At 39.7% G+C, this 17,259-nt stretch overlaps 1 protein-coding gene across 1 annotated transcript; it reads left to right on the forward strand.

Annotated features, from left to right (window-relative positions):
* Nucleotides 1-666: 666 nt before the first annotated feature.
* Nucleotides 667-13,719, forward strand: LOC135081898 (protein phosphatase methylesterase 1). Its single transcript, XM_063976680.1, has 12 exons — nt 667-898; nt 1,030-1,234; nt 1,809-1,918; nt 2,386-2,543; nt 3,169-3,259; nt 4,403-4,468; nt 5,175-5,381; nt 6,075-6,278; nt 6,879-7,085; nt 8,415-8,575; nt 10,587-10,651; nt 11,338-13,719. The coding sequence occupies exons 1-12, from the start codon at nt 831-833 to the stop codon at nt 11,434-11,436; spliced, it is 1,641 nt and encodes a 546-aa protein (XP_063832750.1). The 5' UTR covers nt 667-830; the 3' UTR covers nt 11,437-13,719.
* Nucleotides 13,720-17,259: the final 3,540 nt, after the last annotated feature.

Genomic DNA, 17,259 nt, shown 5'->3' on the forward strand with positions numbered 1-17,259 from the left:
GCTAAGAAAACAAGAATGCATTTCACAACAAAAACAACTCCGGCCATTTTGGAGGAAAAACAAAGTTGCCATATGTTAAATAGTAATTTCTACTACTCTATTATGTAAATTATAACAAAAAATGTCACCGTTCAGTTTTAAATTAAAACAAATTAATTTCATTTAAAAAAAGTTTTCACATTGTAATTAACAATATTCTCAAATATATTTTAATTCAGAAAAAAATGAAAATATGAAGGAAACAGGAGCAGCGACATCTAGAGCGTTTTAGGGTAGTTAAAAAGTATTTGAATTTATTCACCGATGTCGCTGTTTGGAAGCAAGTTTCACTTCGATGACCGTTGTATGGAAGTTTCCGCACCCTGACAATTTGATTGATGACGGTCAGTCGGCCAACGTCATTTGGACAAATTGACGTTTTTATATAGTGATGTACCTGAATTGAAATACAATTGAATATCCACATTTATCCATGTTATTCTAATTTTCAAACCCATGCATTTGAGTTCGCAAATACAATACGATCACATCAAATTGAAGATTTCATTTTAATTCTCTTCTTCCTAGAGCGGAATATAAAAATAACCGGTATCTTTATACTACGAACGGTAGCATCACTAGTTACAACCTGTGACGTCACTCAGTCATTTTTGACGTGCCCCTCACCTCAAGTCAAATTGACGTTTTGTCGGTCGGTGTGTTTGTTTGCTTTTATTTTACTGTTTGAATGTAAATGTTAATGAATTTGCCGAATAAATATATAATAAACACCTTGTAGGCCTTTACTACGACTAGTAAAACTTATAACCAGCAAGATAGGTGATCCAGAGATGTCTGCGTTGCAAAAAAGTATTATGAAGAGCAAATTGCCTCCAAGATGCCCTAGAAGTTACAAACAGTTAGTGTATCATTTATTAACTTATTATGAAACGCATCGTTACGTTTTAATGCTTTGATTAACGCATCGTTAAGTACAGTAAGGTAATTAAGTTGAAATATCATAACAATTGAATGAAATGAAAATTTTAGGAAGCTGGCTCCATTTGGTATGAGTCGTTGCAAGAATTACCAGCCAGAGTCGTGGAAGAGGTTCTTCCACCGGACGGAGGACGTCGAGACCGATGGTGGGACATTCCGGGTGTATCTTACGGCAGAACCAGATCATCCTCTGAGGCCCAGGATAGTAACTTTGCATGGAGGTGGCTATTCAGGCTTGAGTTGGGCCTTGTTTGCAGTGAGTATATTATGATATAGATGTGCTGTGGTGTCTTATGCACTTTGAATAAGACTGATTTTGCAATAAAAATGTTTAAAATAGGCTGTAGTCAGTGCAATGTTTTGAAAACAAGAATTTGTTATGAATTATTAATTAGTAGAGACAATGTGTCATTAAACTTTAGGCTTGCTGTTGCTATATGACAAATTAGGATATCTATCTTGTGATTCATAATACTTTGATATGTATTATGGACAGATTATACTAATTGATGTGCACATTGATAGCATGAATTGGCCATTGATATAATAATTTAAATGATAAATCTGTAGATAATAATTCATACATCCATGAAAAAAATTCAGGACTTTAACAATATTGAATTATAAAAAAATTGCATAAAAGAAATATTTTTGCCTAAATCTGGTCTGAAAAAACTCTTATAAAACTGACCTATGTTTAATTTTGTTAATAACTGGTACAAATATACATAGAATGTTGAAGAGTAATAAATAATTAGGTAACCAATTCTTTATTATTTATTTATAATTTGGTTTATTTATGGCCAATTGATGAATTTCTCTATTTTTAGGAAGAAGTCACATACATGGTACACTGTCAAGTGATATCAATAGACATCAGAGGGCATGGGGAGACGCAAGCAAAGGATCCTGATGACATGAGCGCAGAGACTTTAGTCAAGTATGATTATTTTTTATGTACTGATTTATTTATTATTGCCCGCAGCTTTACCCGCATGAAATTTAGTTTGTCACATATCTTCATAAATTATAGCCTATATGTTATTCTGACTAACTTACTTGTTATTCTGGGTTATAAACAATAATACTGTAAAGTTTCAACAAAATCCATTCAGTAGTTTTTGCGTAAAAGACTGACAAACATCCAGACATCGAGACATCCAAACTTTCGCATTTATAATATTAGTAGGAAGTAGGATAAAGACTAAAAATTGTTGTCCATCTAATCTTATGTATTAATTGTTCTAGTTTATTGAATTAATAAAAATCAGAGTTAATAATCCTAATTTCTTATTACTTTGGTAAATTCTATCAACATAGAACAATTGCACAGTAAATAAATGATTATTATTGTTGTATTTGTGGATGGCACAATCTATAATAAAGAATTTGAATTACTGTTCACAGAGACGTAGAGCAAGTGCTACAGAAGCTGTTTGGTGATGAGATGCCCCCTCTAATCCTGGTGGGGCATTCGATGGGAGGTGCTATCGCGGTGCGCGCGGCGCATCTGCCTTCATTGCAGCACTATGTACAGGGGCTTGTCGTTATTGACGTCGTGGAAGGTACATTGACAGCATTATATGTAGGAGGGGCATTAAATCATCAATAAAACCTCTCGCCATTATTTCTACTAGGTTCATTAGCACAACTTATGTTCTACCTATAATAATCTTAGGGCCCTTAGGGGTTTGTAGATTGGTAAAAAATACATTAATTTCACTACCAATGTCAGTATCTCGAAAACAAAAAAGATTTTTCGAACAAATTGTACAAACTGACTGACGAGTATGGATTTTTATGAGATTTCGTTTAATTTATTACACCTTATATTATAATCTCAAGCAATAATATAACACTGCTCGAGAAGGGCTCATGTTTAGCTCCAAGTTACTATTATTAAACATACTAAAGCCTGGTCCGTGAGCACGTAGAATCCCGTCCAATGACCCCAAGCTACCCCCAAGCTTGTCGCTCGCGCGTAATTATGTTGCTGTCGCGACTGTGCGACGGGCGCCCGCTGTGAGTGTGCGAGCGCGATAGCAACATAATTACGCGCGAGCGATAAAGATGGGTAGCTTGGGGTCATTGGACGGGATTCTACGTGCTCACGGACCAGGCTTTACATGATGCAATGAATAAATGAAGTATGAATAATTTTTCATGCTTAACTTACTTGTGCTGTGTTAGGTACCGCTATGGAGGCGCTGGCGAGCATGCAGAGCTTCCTGCGCGGACGCCCCACGCACTTCAAGAGCATCCGCCACGCCATCGAGTGGTGGTCAGTATCTAAATATACAGGGTGGAATTTTGTAATGCCACCTGGAGGGTAAGTACTCTTAATATTGTAGATAGAACATTTTACTCAAAGAAAACATTCCTTTATTTATGAAAAGAAAGAGGACTGCATTCAAAGGTTTTCGAAAATTTTTCGAAAACTTACCACCATACCATACAATTTTCTGTAAATAATTACAATAATTTAAGATTTCATGGTTTTCCTTTCATTTGATTTATCAAGTTTGAAAGATTTCATCCTTATACTTAACCCTAACGATCGATGCAATAAAATACAGGGTGTAATTTTTAAAGATTTTAGTTGGTTCGATTCTCGAGTGTAGCAAGCAAATTTTTGAAAATCTTTGAATGCAGTTCTATTTCTATTAAAAGATAAAGGAATGTTTTCTTTGAGTAAAATTTTCTATCTAAAGTATTAAGAGTACTTTCCCTTCAGGTGGCATTACAAAATTCCACCCTGTATTTGGTCTATTCTTCAAGAGTCAAAGTGGAATAGACCCAATATTTAAGGTCATAGTAGACTTATCAACTCGGAAACCGCATCGCCTTTCGCGAGCTGTCATCGCCTTTCGCGCGCTATCAACCGCGAGGCGAGGCGTTTACGTTACGGTGCGGATAAGTGTGCGTTGCAGCATGAAGTTTCATACAAAGAATACTGACCGCCTCGAGTTAAAACGGTTACGTTGCCTTTCCGGGTTGATAAGCGTGCTACGTCCTTTAAAAAACTTCACTTACCTTGGATTTATGGAAGTTATCTTTAGACAACACTGTAGAGTAGAAACTTCAACCTCTAAACTCGAGTCCCCAAAATGCAGGACTAAATGAGAGTGCTAATAATTCACAAGTGATATTTGTCCTCGACGGGACGCGTATTGAAACCACTGGGCTATATTTCACTAGACCACTAGGCCATATTTCACTTCACAAAAATAAAGTTGATTTAATTTAGCACACTGTTTACGAATTTCCTTAAAAGTGTAAAGTCTTACGTCCTCACACAAGGGCGGCCACGGAGCAACTACTGTTGTCGCAGACCCCCTCCACTGCACTTTTTGTTCGCAACATACCCTCACTCATTTGTTAGTTTTAAAATTGAATTTATAGGTTTTATTTATTTATATTCCAGTGTCAGAAGTGGCCAGGTGAGGAACGTTTCGTCTGCCAGAGTGTCAATGCCCAGTCAGATTGTCAAGTGAGTACACAATGTATAGTTCCAAAATACTGAACTGTTCTATGCATGACATTGACAGTGGGGCACCACCGTCAATACCGGATCGCTGATTCAGATTTTTGCCATGTTGGAAACCATATAGTTGAACGATGGTAGCGCCCCCCTGTCATTGAGTTTGGTGGGACAGTTCAGCGTGGGTCATCTATAGAAATGTTACACTGAGTGAATGAGAGAGCGGTATGGGAGTGAGTGAAAGGAGAATGAAGAAAAGAAAAGACAACTTTTACAGATTCTAGTATTAATTTAACCCTACCACTGCTTCGAGACAGTAAGTGGGCCAGTACTGAAAAAAAGTAAGTAGCAAAAAACTGAGTCACCAGTACACAATGCAAAAAGTGTCAATTTAGAAAGTTTTCCAGTTTTTAAAGAATAGAATATGAAACTTTTTATTTGCAAGAAAGGTATACAAGCAGGCAAGACATAGGTTAAAACAGAGAGAAATAAACAGGGAGCCACAGGTTGCAGATCCCTGCTGTACATATACACATAAGCAGACTACCGACATTTAGTTGGCCGATAGTTGGGTCGGGCATGTATGAAAGTGCGCACATTACACTGATTTGGTATCGGTCGCTTCTTCATACAATTGGGCCCAACTATCGGCTAACTAAAACTTGGTGGTGTGCGCCTATCTAGGCTTAAACAGTTTTTTTATCACAACTCCCAGCGTGGAAACCGGCCTCCTAGCCACGCGGGAGCTCGAAGACATGTCGGTAGACGACTCGGAGGCGGACGGCGCTCCGCTCGCGCGCGCAGACTCCATCGCCGAGGAGGACGAGCCGCCCGAGTCGCCCGACGACCTCGAGCCGGAGCCCGAGCCCGCGAGGGTCAAGCATGACGAGCCCGTGTTTGTGAAGCCTAGCGAGGACCTCAAGTAAGCATTTATAATGCGAACAGCTAGGGACTGGAATTCGCTGCCTGCTGTCTTTCTTGAACACTATAATCCGGGCGTTTTCAAGGCGAGAGTGAATAGGCACTTACAGGGCAGATATGTACCATCCTAGACTGCATCTCACTTAACACCAGGTGCGATTGCGGTCAAATACCTGCCTTGTCTAGCATAAAAAAAAAATATCCACAACAACGAAGCTCTTGGTCTGTATCTCACCTGATGGTAAGTGACGATCAGGCCGAAGGTGGAAGCGAGCTTCACCCGGAATCCTCAACCACGGAGGAACTGGCTATCTTAACTCTAACTGCCGGAACACAACAATGCTGTTACATTACATTACTGTTTACAAATGAAAAAAAGAATATTTTAATTTTTACTCTCGTAAAATGCCAGATTTCTCTTATTATCGATTTATTATTCACTAGCATACCGCCCGCGGCTTCGCCCGCGTGGAATTTTTGTCTGTCACAAAAAAATTATCGCGCGCGTCCCAGTTTCAAAAATGGGGATAAAACTATGTCCTTTCCTGGGACTCAAACTATCTCTATGCCACATGTCATCAAAACCGGTTCAGTGATTTAGGCGTGAAAGCAAGACAGACAGACAAACAGACAGAGTTACTTTTGTATTCCCAAACGATGCTTGCTTGAGTGAAGCAGCAAATCGAACGCACAGCGTGGAAACGGGCCTCCTAGCCACGCGGGAGCTCGAAGACATGTCGGTAGACGACTCGGAGGCGGACGGCGCTCCGCTCGCGCGCGCAGACTCCATCGCCGAGGAGGACGAGCCGCCCGAGTCGCCCGACGAGCTTGAGGAGCCCGAGCCCGCGAGGGTCAAGCATGACGAGCCCGTGTTTGTGAAGCCGAGCGAGGACCTCAAGTAAGCATTTATAATGCGAACAGCTAGGGACTGGAATTCGCTGCCTGCTGCTGTATTTCCTGAACACTATAATCCGTTTTCAAGGCGAGAGTGAATAGGCACTTACAGGGCAGATATGTACCATCCTAGACTGCATCTCACCTGATGGTAAGTGACGATCAGGCCGAAGGTGGAAGCGAGCTTCACCCGGAATCCTCAACCACGGAGGAACTGGCTATCTTACCTCTAACTGCCGGAACACAACAATGCTGTTACATTACTGTTTACAAATGAAAAAAAGAATATTTTTATATTTACTCTCGTAAAATACCAGATTTCTCTTATTATCGATTTATTATTCACTAGCATACCGCCCGCGGCTTCGCACGCGTGGAATTTTTGTCTGTCACAAAAAAACTATCGCGCGCGTCCCAGTTTCAAAAATGGGGATAAAACTATCCTATGTCCTTTCCTGGGACTCAAACTATCTCTATGCCAAATGTCATCAAAATCGGTTCAGTGATTTAGGCGTGAAAGCAAGACAGACAGACAAACAGACAGAGTTACTTTTGTATTCCCAAACGATGCTTGCTTGAGTGAAGCAGCAAATCGAACGCACAGCGTGGAAACGGGTCTCCTAGCCACGCGGGAGCTCGAAGACATGTCGGTAGACGACTCGGAGGCGGACGGCGCTCCGCTCGCGCGCGCAGACTCCATCGCCGAGGAGGACGAGCCGCCCGAGTCGCCCGACGACCTCGAGCCGGAGCCCGAGCCCGCGAGGGTCAAGCATGACGAGCCCGTGTTTGTGAAGCCGAGCGAGGACCTCAAGTAAACATTCACTTACAAATTGCAAACTTAAAAAGTAGTTTTTTATGTTTTACGCCCGTTTTTACAAACATTGATGTCTCACATCAATTGATGACACATGAGGTCTCACAGTGCGCGTAGACGCATAGTGATACACGAGCCAATCACAGAGCTCTAATTAACGCTGTGCGTTCGATTTACTGCTTCACTTAAGCAAACATCGTTTGTGAATACGGGCGTTAGTTATTATTATTAATAATAATAACTTTATAATAATAATAACTTTATTTGTCCAAAACACAATCGTGATGTTAAAATAAGGTACATGTTAAAAATTTATGTTGTACATTGGTAGGCGAGATTGACAACTACCCTCCGCGCTAGTAATAAAACTGTGTTGCGGCAGAGTAGTGACAGCACGTCGTCCATGATAGCCACATAGCACAATTAAAACAGACAGTACACATTCGATAGGTTTACTCGAATGTGTAATATTTATAAACAAATGTATTGTGATAAAATAAAATATTGTGTCAACCAAATGATGCAGTTTATGAGCAAAAGGATATAATGATAATATAATTTAGGGTCTATGTATAGTATTTTTATCTAATTAAAATATTTGTAAGACGAAATAAATGCATATTATTTATTATAATATATTTGAGTACGCCAAAGTAAAATACTTTTTTTTAGTATGATATTGATATTTAAATTAAGCTTTCTAGTTACCTGAAATATTGGATTTATGGGCAAAACTGCAACTCACACAAAGTCATATTAAAGGAATCTACACTAAATCCGCCGACAGCGTGGAAGCTTGGTTTCGGCATCTTTATTTTTTTTAAATCATGTCGATGGCCCTTACTTGTCGTTCGACGACTTGTGGCAACATGTCTGCTACTTGCGACATACACTCGAGAAATCATACGTCAATTTCCTACACGCGGCTATAGAAGTGACTATTTTGTTGATGGTTGATAGTAAATTCAGCGGGTTTAGTGACTTTAGTGTGTATGTTACAGTCAAAACTCACAATCGGTCAAAACCACTTTTGACTGCAAAAATCAGTCAAAAGTGGTTTTGACTAAGCGCGTTAGTAAAATCACTTTTGAGCGCAAAAAAAACAGTCAATCAAGGGCATCAAAACCACTTTTGACTGATTTTTGCAGTCAAAATTTGTAGACGTTCTGTTGTCTAGTTTTAGTTATTATCTTGCTGTGTACCTACTTGCATCGAATAAATATTTTTCTTTCTTTCTTTCTTTCAGAATTGGTTTTGACTGATTATGAGTTTTGACTGTAACATGTACACTGAATTAAGATTTGACATCCATTCGTTTCGCCGCAGACGCTACAAATGGCGCATCGACCTGTCCGGCACCGAGCGCCACTGGGCGGGCTGGTTCCGCGGGCTCTCGGCTCTCTTCCTGTCGGCGCCCGCGCCGCGCCTTCTGTTGTTGGCTTCCATCGACGGCCTGGACCGCGAGCTCACCGTCGGGCAGATGCAGGGTGAGCAGGGGACAGCGGGTGAGGGTACAGCGGGCGAGGGGACAGCGGGTGAGGGGACAGCGGGCGAGGGGACAGATGGCGAGGGGACACAAGTACATTAGCGGGCGAGATACATTGGCGCGCGAGCTGAGCTACATTGGCGAGCGAGTTACATTAGAGGGCTAGCTACATTGGTAGGCGAGCTACATTGACAGGCGAGCTACATTGACAGGCGAGCTACATTGACAGGCGAGCTACATTGGTAGGCGAGCTACATTGGTAGGCGAGCTACATTGACAGGCGAGCTACATTAACGAGCGAGCTACATCCACTGGGCGGGCTGGTTCCGCGGGCTCTCGGCTCTCTTCCTGTCGGCGCCCGCGCCGCGCCTTCTGTTGTTGGCTTCCATCGACGGCCTGGACCGCGAGCTCACCGTCGGGCAGATGCAGGGTGAGGGACAGATAGAGAGGGGACAGCGGGCGAGGGTACAGCTGGCTAGGGTACAGATAAAGAGGGGACAGCGGGCGAGCTACATTAGAGGGCAAGCAACATTAGAGAGTGAGCTACACTAGAGAGCGAGCTACATTAGAGGGCGAGCTACATTAGCGAGCGAGCTACATTGGCGGGCGAGCCACATTGGCGGGCGAGCTACATCCACTGTGCGAGCTACATTAGCGGGTGAGCTACATTAGAGGGAAAGCAACATTAGAGGGCGAGCTACATTAGAGGGCGAGCTACATTAGAGGGCGAGCTACATTAGAGGGCGAGCTACATTAGAGGGCGAGCTACATTAGAGGGCGAGCTACATTAGAGGGCGAGCTACATTAGAGGGCGAGCTACATTAGAGGGCGAGCTACATTGGTAGGCGAGCTACATTAGAGAGCGAGCTACATTAGAGAGCGAGCTACATTAGAGTGCGAGCTACATTAGAGAGCGAGCTACATTAGAGAGCGAGCTACATTAGAGAGCGAGATACATTAGAGAGCGAGCTACATTAGAGAGCGAGCTACATTAGAGAGCGAGCTACATTAGAGAGCGAGCTACATTAGAGGGCGAGCTACATTAGCGGGCGAGCTACATTGATGGGCGAGCTACATTGGCAGGCGAGCTACTTTGGTAGGCGAGTTACATTGGTAGGCGAGCTACATTGACAGGCGAGCTACATTAGAGAGCGAGCTACATAAGAGGGCGAGCTACATTCTCTGGGTGGGCTGGTTCCTAATGTAGGCTCTCGGCTCTCTTCCTGTCGGCGCCCGCGCCGCGCCTTCTACTGCTGGCTTCCATCGACGGGCTGGACCGCGAGCTCACCGTCGGACAGATGCAGGGTGAGCAGGGGACAGCGGGCGAGGAGACAGCAGGCGAGGGTACAGCTGGCTAGGGTACAGATAAAGAGGGGACAGCGGGCGAGCTACATTAGAGGGCAAGCAACATTAGAGAGCGAGCTACATTAGAGGGCGAGCTACATTAGAGGGCGAGCTACATTAGAGAGCGAGCTACATTAGAGAGCGAGCAACATTAGAGAGCGAGCAACATTAGAGGGCGAGCTACATTAGAGGGCGAGCTACATTAGAGGGCGAGCTACATCCACTGGGCGGGCTGGTTCCGCGGGCTCTCGGCTCTCTTCCTGTCGGCGCCCGCGCCGCGCCTTCTACTGCTGGCTTCCATCGACGGGCTGGACCGCGAGCTCACCGTCGGACAGATGCAGGGTGAGGGACAGGGGACAAGGGCGAGGGGACAGATAGAGAGGGGACAGCGGGTGAGGGTACAGCGGGCGAGGGGACAGATAGAGAGGGGATAGCTGGTGAGGGGACAGATAGAGAGGGGACGGTGGGTGAGGGGACGGCGGACGACGGGACAGTGGGCGAGCGAAGGGACAACGAGCGAGTCACATCCACTGTTTACCTTGTTTTCTATTCGCTCTACTGTGTCTCTCCATTTAACATTCACTCTCTCTCTATAACGTCGAAGAATGCTCAGCCCCTTGAATGTCGTTAATGGAGTTTACACTAATTAATTTTGTACTTTTGTGCAGGTAAATTCCAAATGCAAGTGCTAACGCGCTGCGGACACGCGGTGCACGAGGATACTCCGGAAGAGGTAAGTTTTTTACTATACAAATAAGGATCAATATGTGAACCAAATCTATTTGACCAGCGTGTGAATGTAAACCAAATCCGTTTGCCTCTGGTTAAAATTACTGAGGGTAGTGCTCTTGAAGTAGAAACTAAATGACCTGCAACCCTAGACAAGTTGCACTTTTTGATCGAATCGAAAATCGAATCCGTCAAAACTCCATACAAAAAAAGTCCTTTAGACCATTTTTCGACTGGTTCCCGATTATAATGTGCACTTTGTCTGGCTAGACTATTGCTTCCCGTTTGGGAAGCATTTGAGTCATCAAGTATTTGAGACGCGCGTTTCGACCATACAAAAAATTACTTATTAGTCGTATCTAGCAGTCTAGAATGCATTCTCTCAGCGGTTGCAAGTTTTTTATACTTAATGTATTTGAAGACCACACGGGAAAACAATGAATGTCACCTTTTTTGTGAAACTGACTTTTTAATGCCATCTGTTAGCTTTTTAGAAAACATTCTATTACAAAAATCAGAATAAATTGGGTAAAATCATCGTAGTCAACTGTAATAGTTCAATTTGTGTTTGTTTGTCCATGGCAAGAAACGGTTATGTCCGCGCGTCAAACTGTTTTTCTCTTAATTGTACTTTTTTGACATTCTTTGTTTTTCCCGTGTGGTCTTCATTTATTGACATTTTCATCCCAGGTGGCGCGTGTGGTGGCAGCATTCGCCCTACGACACCGGCTGACTTCGGCGACTGAGTCCGGAGAGAATATGAACCTGGTCGCTGCTCCTGGATGCTAAATAACTACAGAATAACGGTACGCAGTCACGAGGCGGTCTATCAGTTACAAATAATCTAAAAAGTTTATAAGTAATTGGGAACTTTACTCTCAATATTAACCAGTAATTGTAATATACCATAAAGTTAATATACCTAGCGGAATAGAGCAACAAAGGATTGTGCGAGCGAGATGTCACTAGCAGCAATATTAATAATTTTGCATGCCTAAAGGTGGAAGATGGAGATACCCACTTGAAAAATTGTAACACCTTCTGATGTAAACCCATTTTCGCAAAATATATGATTTTGAAAAGCAACACTGTGTGATATAAAGAGATACGTGATGCGACGTAACGTAACAGAATCTTATTTTGCAACTATTTGACAGTTCGTTAGCACTTATTGGCATGCTGAAAATTTGAGCTCTGTGTGGCGAAATCATGGTTCTCAATACCAAGACGTTGCCATAATAAAAGAAGAAGAAGATTTTTTCAAATTTTACGTGAATGAAGTCGTGGATTTACTTTATGCTACCAACCGGTCATTATGGAAATCATTTGGAACCTATGTTCAGCAGTGGACGTCCTATGACTAAAATGATGATGATGATGTAAGATGCAAAAATAACAAAAACCCATTACAGTTGGGTTTTTATTGAAGGTCAAGTTGTCACTACTTATAAACTTTCATGTTGCATATACGCATAAAATCCACTTTTACCCGCATTCTATAGCCTCGTGGCGTTTATGCCATGTATGTTACCTCGGATATTATCAAGATAAATACTGACTTATTTTTGCCTTATTAATACTGTTTTCAATTTAAACGAGTTGCGATTAAAAATAGTTACGCCTTAAATATGGTTGTGATTATTGTGGAAGATAATTTTAAATGTGTTCTCAAAGTAAAACTTATTTTATTTGTTAATAATTTATAATGTAGGTACTTTGCCACCACTGCTAGACAATCAATTCGACTAAATTTTGAACAAAAACCTAGCTCATAATCACAACATGTTATTTCTCTTTTAAGTACTTATTGTAGATTATATTAATTTCAGATTATTTTGATAATATCGTGAGTTTGTAACGGAATATATCGAATGTATCTTTCATGGATAGATATTCTGCCAAAAACTTGTAAACCAGTGTCACAACTACGACCTATGCTTCAAACATGGACATTGATAATAAAATAATGAAAAAATGCGAGTAATTCAAATCTTAACTGAATTTAGATGAATTTTTCGATTGAAAATAAGACTTTAACCACTTTGAAAACTCGCATTTTTGTCATAAACGTGTACCAGTAAAATGTAAGATATAAATATTATCTTAAAATGTCTCAAAATGTATAAATCGATGTCTTTTAAATATTTCTCAAATAGTAAACTCGTCAGTAGATCGACCTATAAAAATTTTGAATTTATCTTGTAGATTTAAAACTCTATGACTGTTGTAGTAAGATTCGAAATCAATTAGGGTTTTCGCGAATGAAAGATCCGCTAGATGGCGGGACGTGGATGTGGGGTCTGACTGCTGCGTGATTGGTGGATTTTGACATACCTGTCAATGTCATGTCAAAAATAACCAATCATGCAGCATTTGGACCTCGCGTCTGCGTATTGCCATCTGGCGGATTTTTCATTCGCGAAAACCCTCATTGAATAGGTTGATTTGCTGGCGCTGTATATTGACTTATTCAAATGTTGATTGATTTTAAATTTAATTATGCTCAGGTGTTTATAGAAACATTTTTCAAATAAATGTAGTTACTTATTGATTATATGAATAAGTATGAAACGTATTAATTAATTTCTAGTTTTATTAAAACATCTTTAAGTTACCTACATTCAATACAATAGTTAATAGAAAAAGCAAAGTTTCATAAAGAAGCAAATCAATTATTTTTAATATTACTAATATTATTTTTAATGCAAGCTATAAATTCGTCCACTATATACTTAATTTTTGTGTCAATTGATTAATTTGGGCCATCACATTTCTAAAAGAAATTAATTTATAAAAACACAGCTGTTGCCAGATTTTGTACAGAGAGCATGTCAAAATGTACTTCGGGTGATAATTATTTGGCATTTTAATTATTACTAATGTATGGCAGTTTATTATTATTAAAATTTAATGCGAGGTTATTTAATAACCCACATCATATAAGAGTAACGTTGACACGTTTATATTTATGTATTTTAGTTTTTAATTAATTAAGCAATTGCTGGCAGTCGGGAAAACGTATAATTAATTTATAATTTTATTGAATTTTAATTGCAATATGCCGTTCGCAAGTATGTACAGGGTGGCGCAAAAGTACTGGCACTAAAGAAAATACTTTTTTTTTTTATATGACATTTTCTGTCATTTTGTTGTTGAAAATTGTGTAGTGAACAAATGTAAAATACACTGAAAATAAACATGGACCGTTTTACTCCCCAAGAACGTGGAATAATTGTGTCAATGTTCTTACGGAATAATTCATCAGTGATAAGAACACAACGTGAATTTCGTCGACGATTTCCCCACCGTCCGGCAAGATCACCCGATCTGACCAGTCCAGACTTCTTTCTTTGGGGTTTTTTGAAATCTCGGGTGTATGTGAACAAGCCACAGACTCTCGCAGCTCTAAAAGAAAACATTCGTCAAGAAATAACGAACATATCGCAGGAAGTGTTACGGCAAGTTATGCAAAATGTCATAAATAGGGCTCAAATGTGTATCAACTCTGGAGGTCACCATTTAAAAGACATCATCTTTAAATCCTAATGGTACGAAATTTAATGGCACAAATATACATTTAAAAAAACCTAAATCTAGTTTTCTAATTTAGAAAAAATGTTATAGCTGAACCAAATAGGGTCTTTACTTTTGCGCCACCCAGTATTTACTGAGTTAGCATTTCGTTTTAAGATCTGTAGACAATGTAACGCACAGTATAGACTTCTTGATAGCTTCGTTAATGAATATTAAAAGTAGATAGAAGCGACTTTATGAAATAGATAACGAATGTCATATTGTCTACAGATCAAACATGGAATTTTCGTAGTAAATAGTATTATGTTAAGTAAACCAAATTAAGTAAATCAGTCGTTGAAACGCTTAAATGTTCCTGCTTATATTACATATCTCGGTGTTAGAACGTTTCTGCCTGTCAAGAAGTAATATGTTGTATTATCAAGCAAATAAATGGATTTTGATTTGATTTGGTCATGAGAGGACTTGCTAAAGACTACAGTCTCTCTCACTCACTTTGGGATGTTGGTATGAGTGAGTGAGAAGCATAAAGAGCTATAACATCAATGCTGATGTTTGAATATGAGGTGTCATAAATACGTAGCACATTTTAAGCCCGGAAAGGGATCGTAGCTGTATCAATTCGAGGCGGTCAGTATTCTTTGTAATGGAAAGGCGATGACAGCTCGCGAAAGGCAATACGGTGTTAATCCCTTTCAGAGTTGATAAGTCTGCTACGACCTTTAAGCGTCTGAGATCCGACATTGCTTAATTGTAGCGATATCTTAATGTACGGCAGGATACTCACCACCTTTTTGTTCACTTATCCCCGTTAACGCCAATTGGAGCTTTTAAATGGGGAATAATGAACTAAAAAGTTTATTAATCCCCGTTATATTAGGATTTTATTTTGAACGTAATGGGGATTAGTTTAGAATAGTGAACAAAAAGTTCACTAATCCCCGTTGACGGGGATTGTCAACGGGGAATAGTGGAATAAGCCCATGTAGCACGTAACGTAGCTTTAAACGTAACCAACCTTCAAGTGAGTACGGCTCGTCCACGGTCATCACGTATCTGGCTGCGAGCTCCTGAATCCTACTGCTAGCCGCCTTTGTGCTCGCAGTGATACCGCCACTCGGCGGGTCGCTACGATCTCCCTGCGAACCACGCGCGAGCAGCTCGCAGCGGGCTCGTGCCTATGTACTCACTTGATACAGTATCTGATACATTACATGCTACACGGCTAGATGAGTAACCTGCTTACGATATTTATCCGTCAGCTCCTTTTTAAAGTCGACATATTGTTTCTTGAGAGGCACGTAGAAATTAAAGACTTCAAATAAATTAGGCTTTAGTTGGCCGTATTCGCAACGAAGTGTTACGGTGTATTTTAGTTGTTCCTGGTCAGAATGTAGCCAGAATAACTTTTAGAGGAATCTGTATTTATTTATAAGTGAAAATTAATATGTGAGAGCGGCCGGTTTTTGGACATACCGGTCCGCATTATGGTTTTTAATAATATTTCAAGGTTGTTGAACAAATGTAACAACAAAATAAAGATAATTAAAGTATTTTGAAAAATATACATGATATTTTTTATTAAATTCCGAACTCTTCCTTGTTCAATTCATGCGAGTTTCAAAACAGTAGGTTACTGAGGCGGGCGAGAGGTGGGCTTATTTAACTATTTTTTTTTCTTTTATAATGCACTCGGAAATGTAAATATTATGGGGTTAATACACTTACATACCTGGACAGTCACAAATTCTATTTTTTTTACTTATTGACAACATTTCCAGTCCTCCACTATAACAAAGTACTTCTAAATTTTGAAGTGTTCATAACTTTACAAAGGTTCTTGTATATTATTAGAATTATTCACCATCCGATCACTGGGAGAGATACATCACAATACATTAACAACGACAGATTGTTTTAAAATACCCGTCCACCCTCAAATTACTTTTATTGCCAGTGTTGCCAACGATAAATTATAATTTCGAAATCGCTTCACGGAGCGAAGTAACTTTAAAAAAAGCCAGAGTAAAGGGTTTTCGAAATTACAACTGTCACGTTTTACAACTTATTTACAGGGCGTAATATCAACATTTACATTTTATTACATCCATAAAAATAATAAGTTGGTGAGTAAATGGTAGGATAAACCATATTAAAAATAATGAACACATTTTCATTTGCTTCAGATACTATATTTTTCGCTTACAATATTTATTTGTTCGTAGTTCATAATAAAAGAAATACAAGGATCGAGTTAAAAAATCTAAATGGTAACTACAACTTTAACGTTTACGAAGTTTTGTACGCTTACACTCGAATGACTAGTAAAAACTATTTGTAACATATAAATATTATTGAGTGATTTTTAATGAGCAATATTTTTTCTAGTAAAAAAAATTGTGCTATGAAAACTAAATAGGTAATTGGGTATTTCTCATCAAATTGCGAAATTTGATTCCCGAGCCATTAGTGCCGAGTCACATGCATTAAATTACATAAGTCTTTTTTTTATTTGAGTGTACGCTGTCTATACTACTATTGCATAAAAAGAAAACGTATTACCTCTAAAGAAAAAAAAGATATGGCTACTTCATTACCGTGAAAATCATTCCCTCACCTTGTCCCTTAGTACAAAATTATTACTAAAATGCCTATTAACTTGAAATATATCAATATTTTTAATAATAAAATTATGCAAATATGTAAGAAAGATGTTTGTTATTGTCCATAAAAGCTTTCATCTTACAACAACAAATTTATAAAAACAATGATTCGATTTTAAATGTGTCCCGCCAAATAAAATCATTCCCTCATCCTATTACGAATATTCGATTTCTGAATGTGTCAAACGATATTTAGGAACGCAACTTTAAGTTTTTAGTACCTGGATACACTCTCAAATGATTCAAGATGGCAATTTCTTCTCAACAGTAGGTTAGTTCGTGTAAAAAAATATTTTGCGTAAAACTGTTAAAAGTTACATTTATGACGATCATTACCTCACGTTACATTAATGTATTAAGCATTTTAATATTTATCATTAAAATTTGTTGGTTTTATGCGTTTTTGGGAGTAAAA

The sequence above is a fragment of the Ostrinia nubilalis genome, chromosome 20, assembly GCF_963855985.1.
Source record: "Ostrinia nubilalis chromosome 20, ilOstNubi1.1, whole genome shotgun sequence".
NCBI lineage: Eukaryota > Metazoa > Arthropoda > Insecta > Lepidoptera > Crambidae > Ostrinia > Ostrinia nubilalis.

Excerpts from the sequence above, each read along its gene's own strand:
- LOC135081898 (XM_063976680.1), top strand. The coding sequence starts at position 831 with ATGTCTGCGTTGCAAAAAAGTATTATGAAGAGCAAATTGCCTCCAAGA. Across the intron at positions 899-1,029 it reads TGCCCTAGAAGTTACAAACA|GAAGCTGGCTCCATTTGGTA; the intron begins GTTAGTGTATCA and ends TGAAAATTTTAG. Across the intron at positions 5,382-6,074 it reads AAGCCTAGCGAGGACCTCAA|CGTGGAAACGGGCCTCCTAG; the intron begins GTAAGCATTTAT and ends TCGAACGCACAG.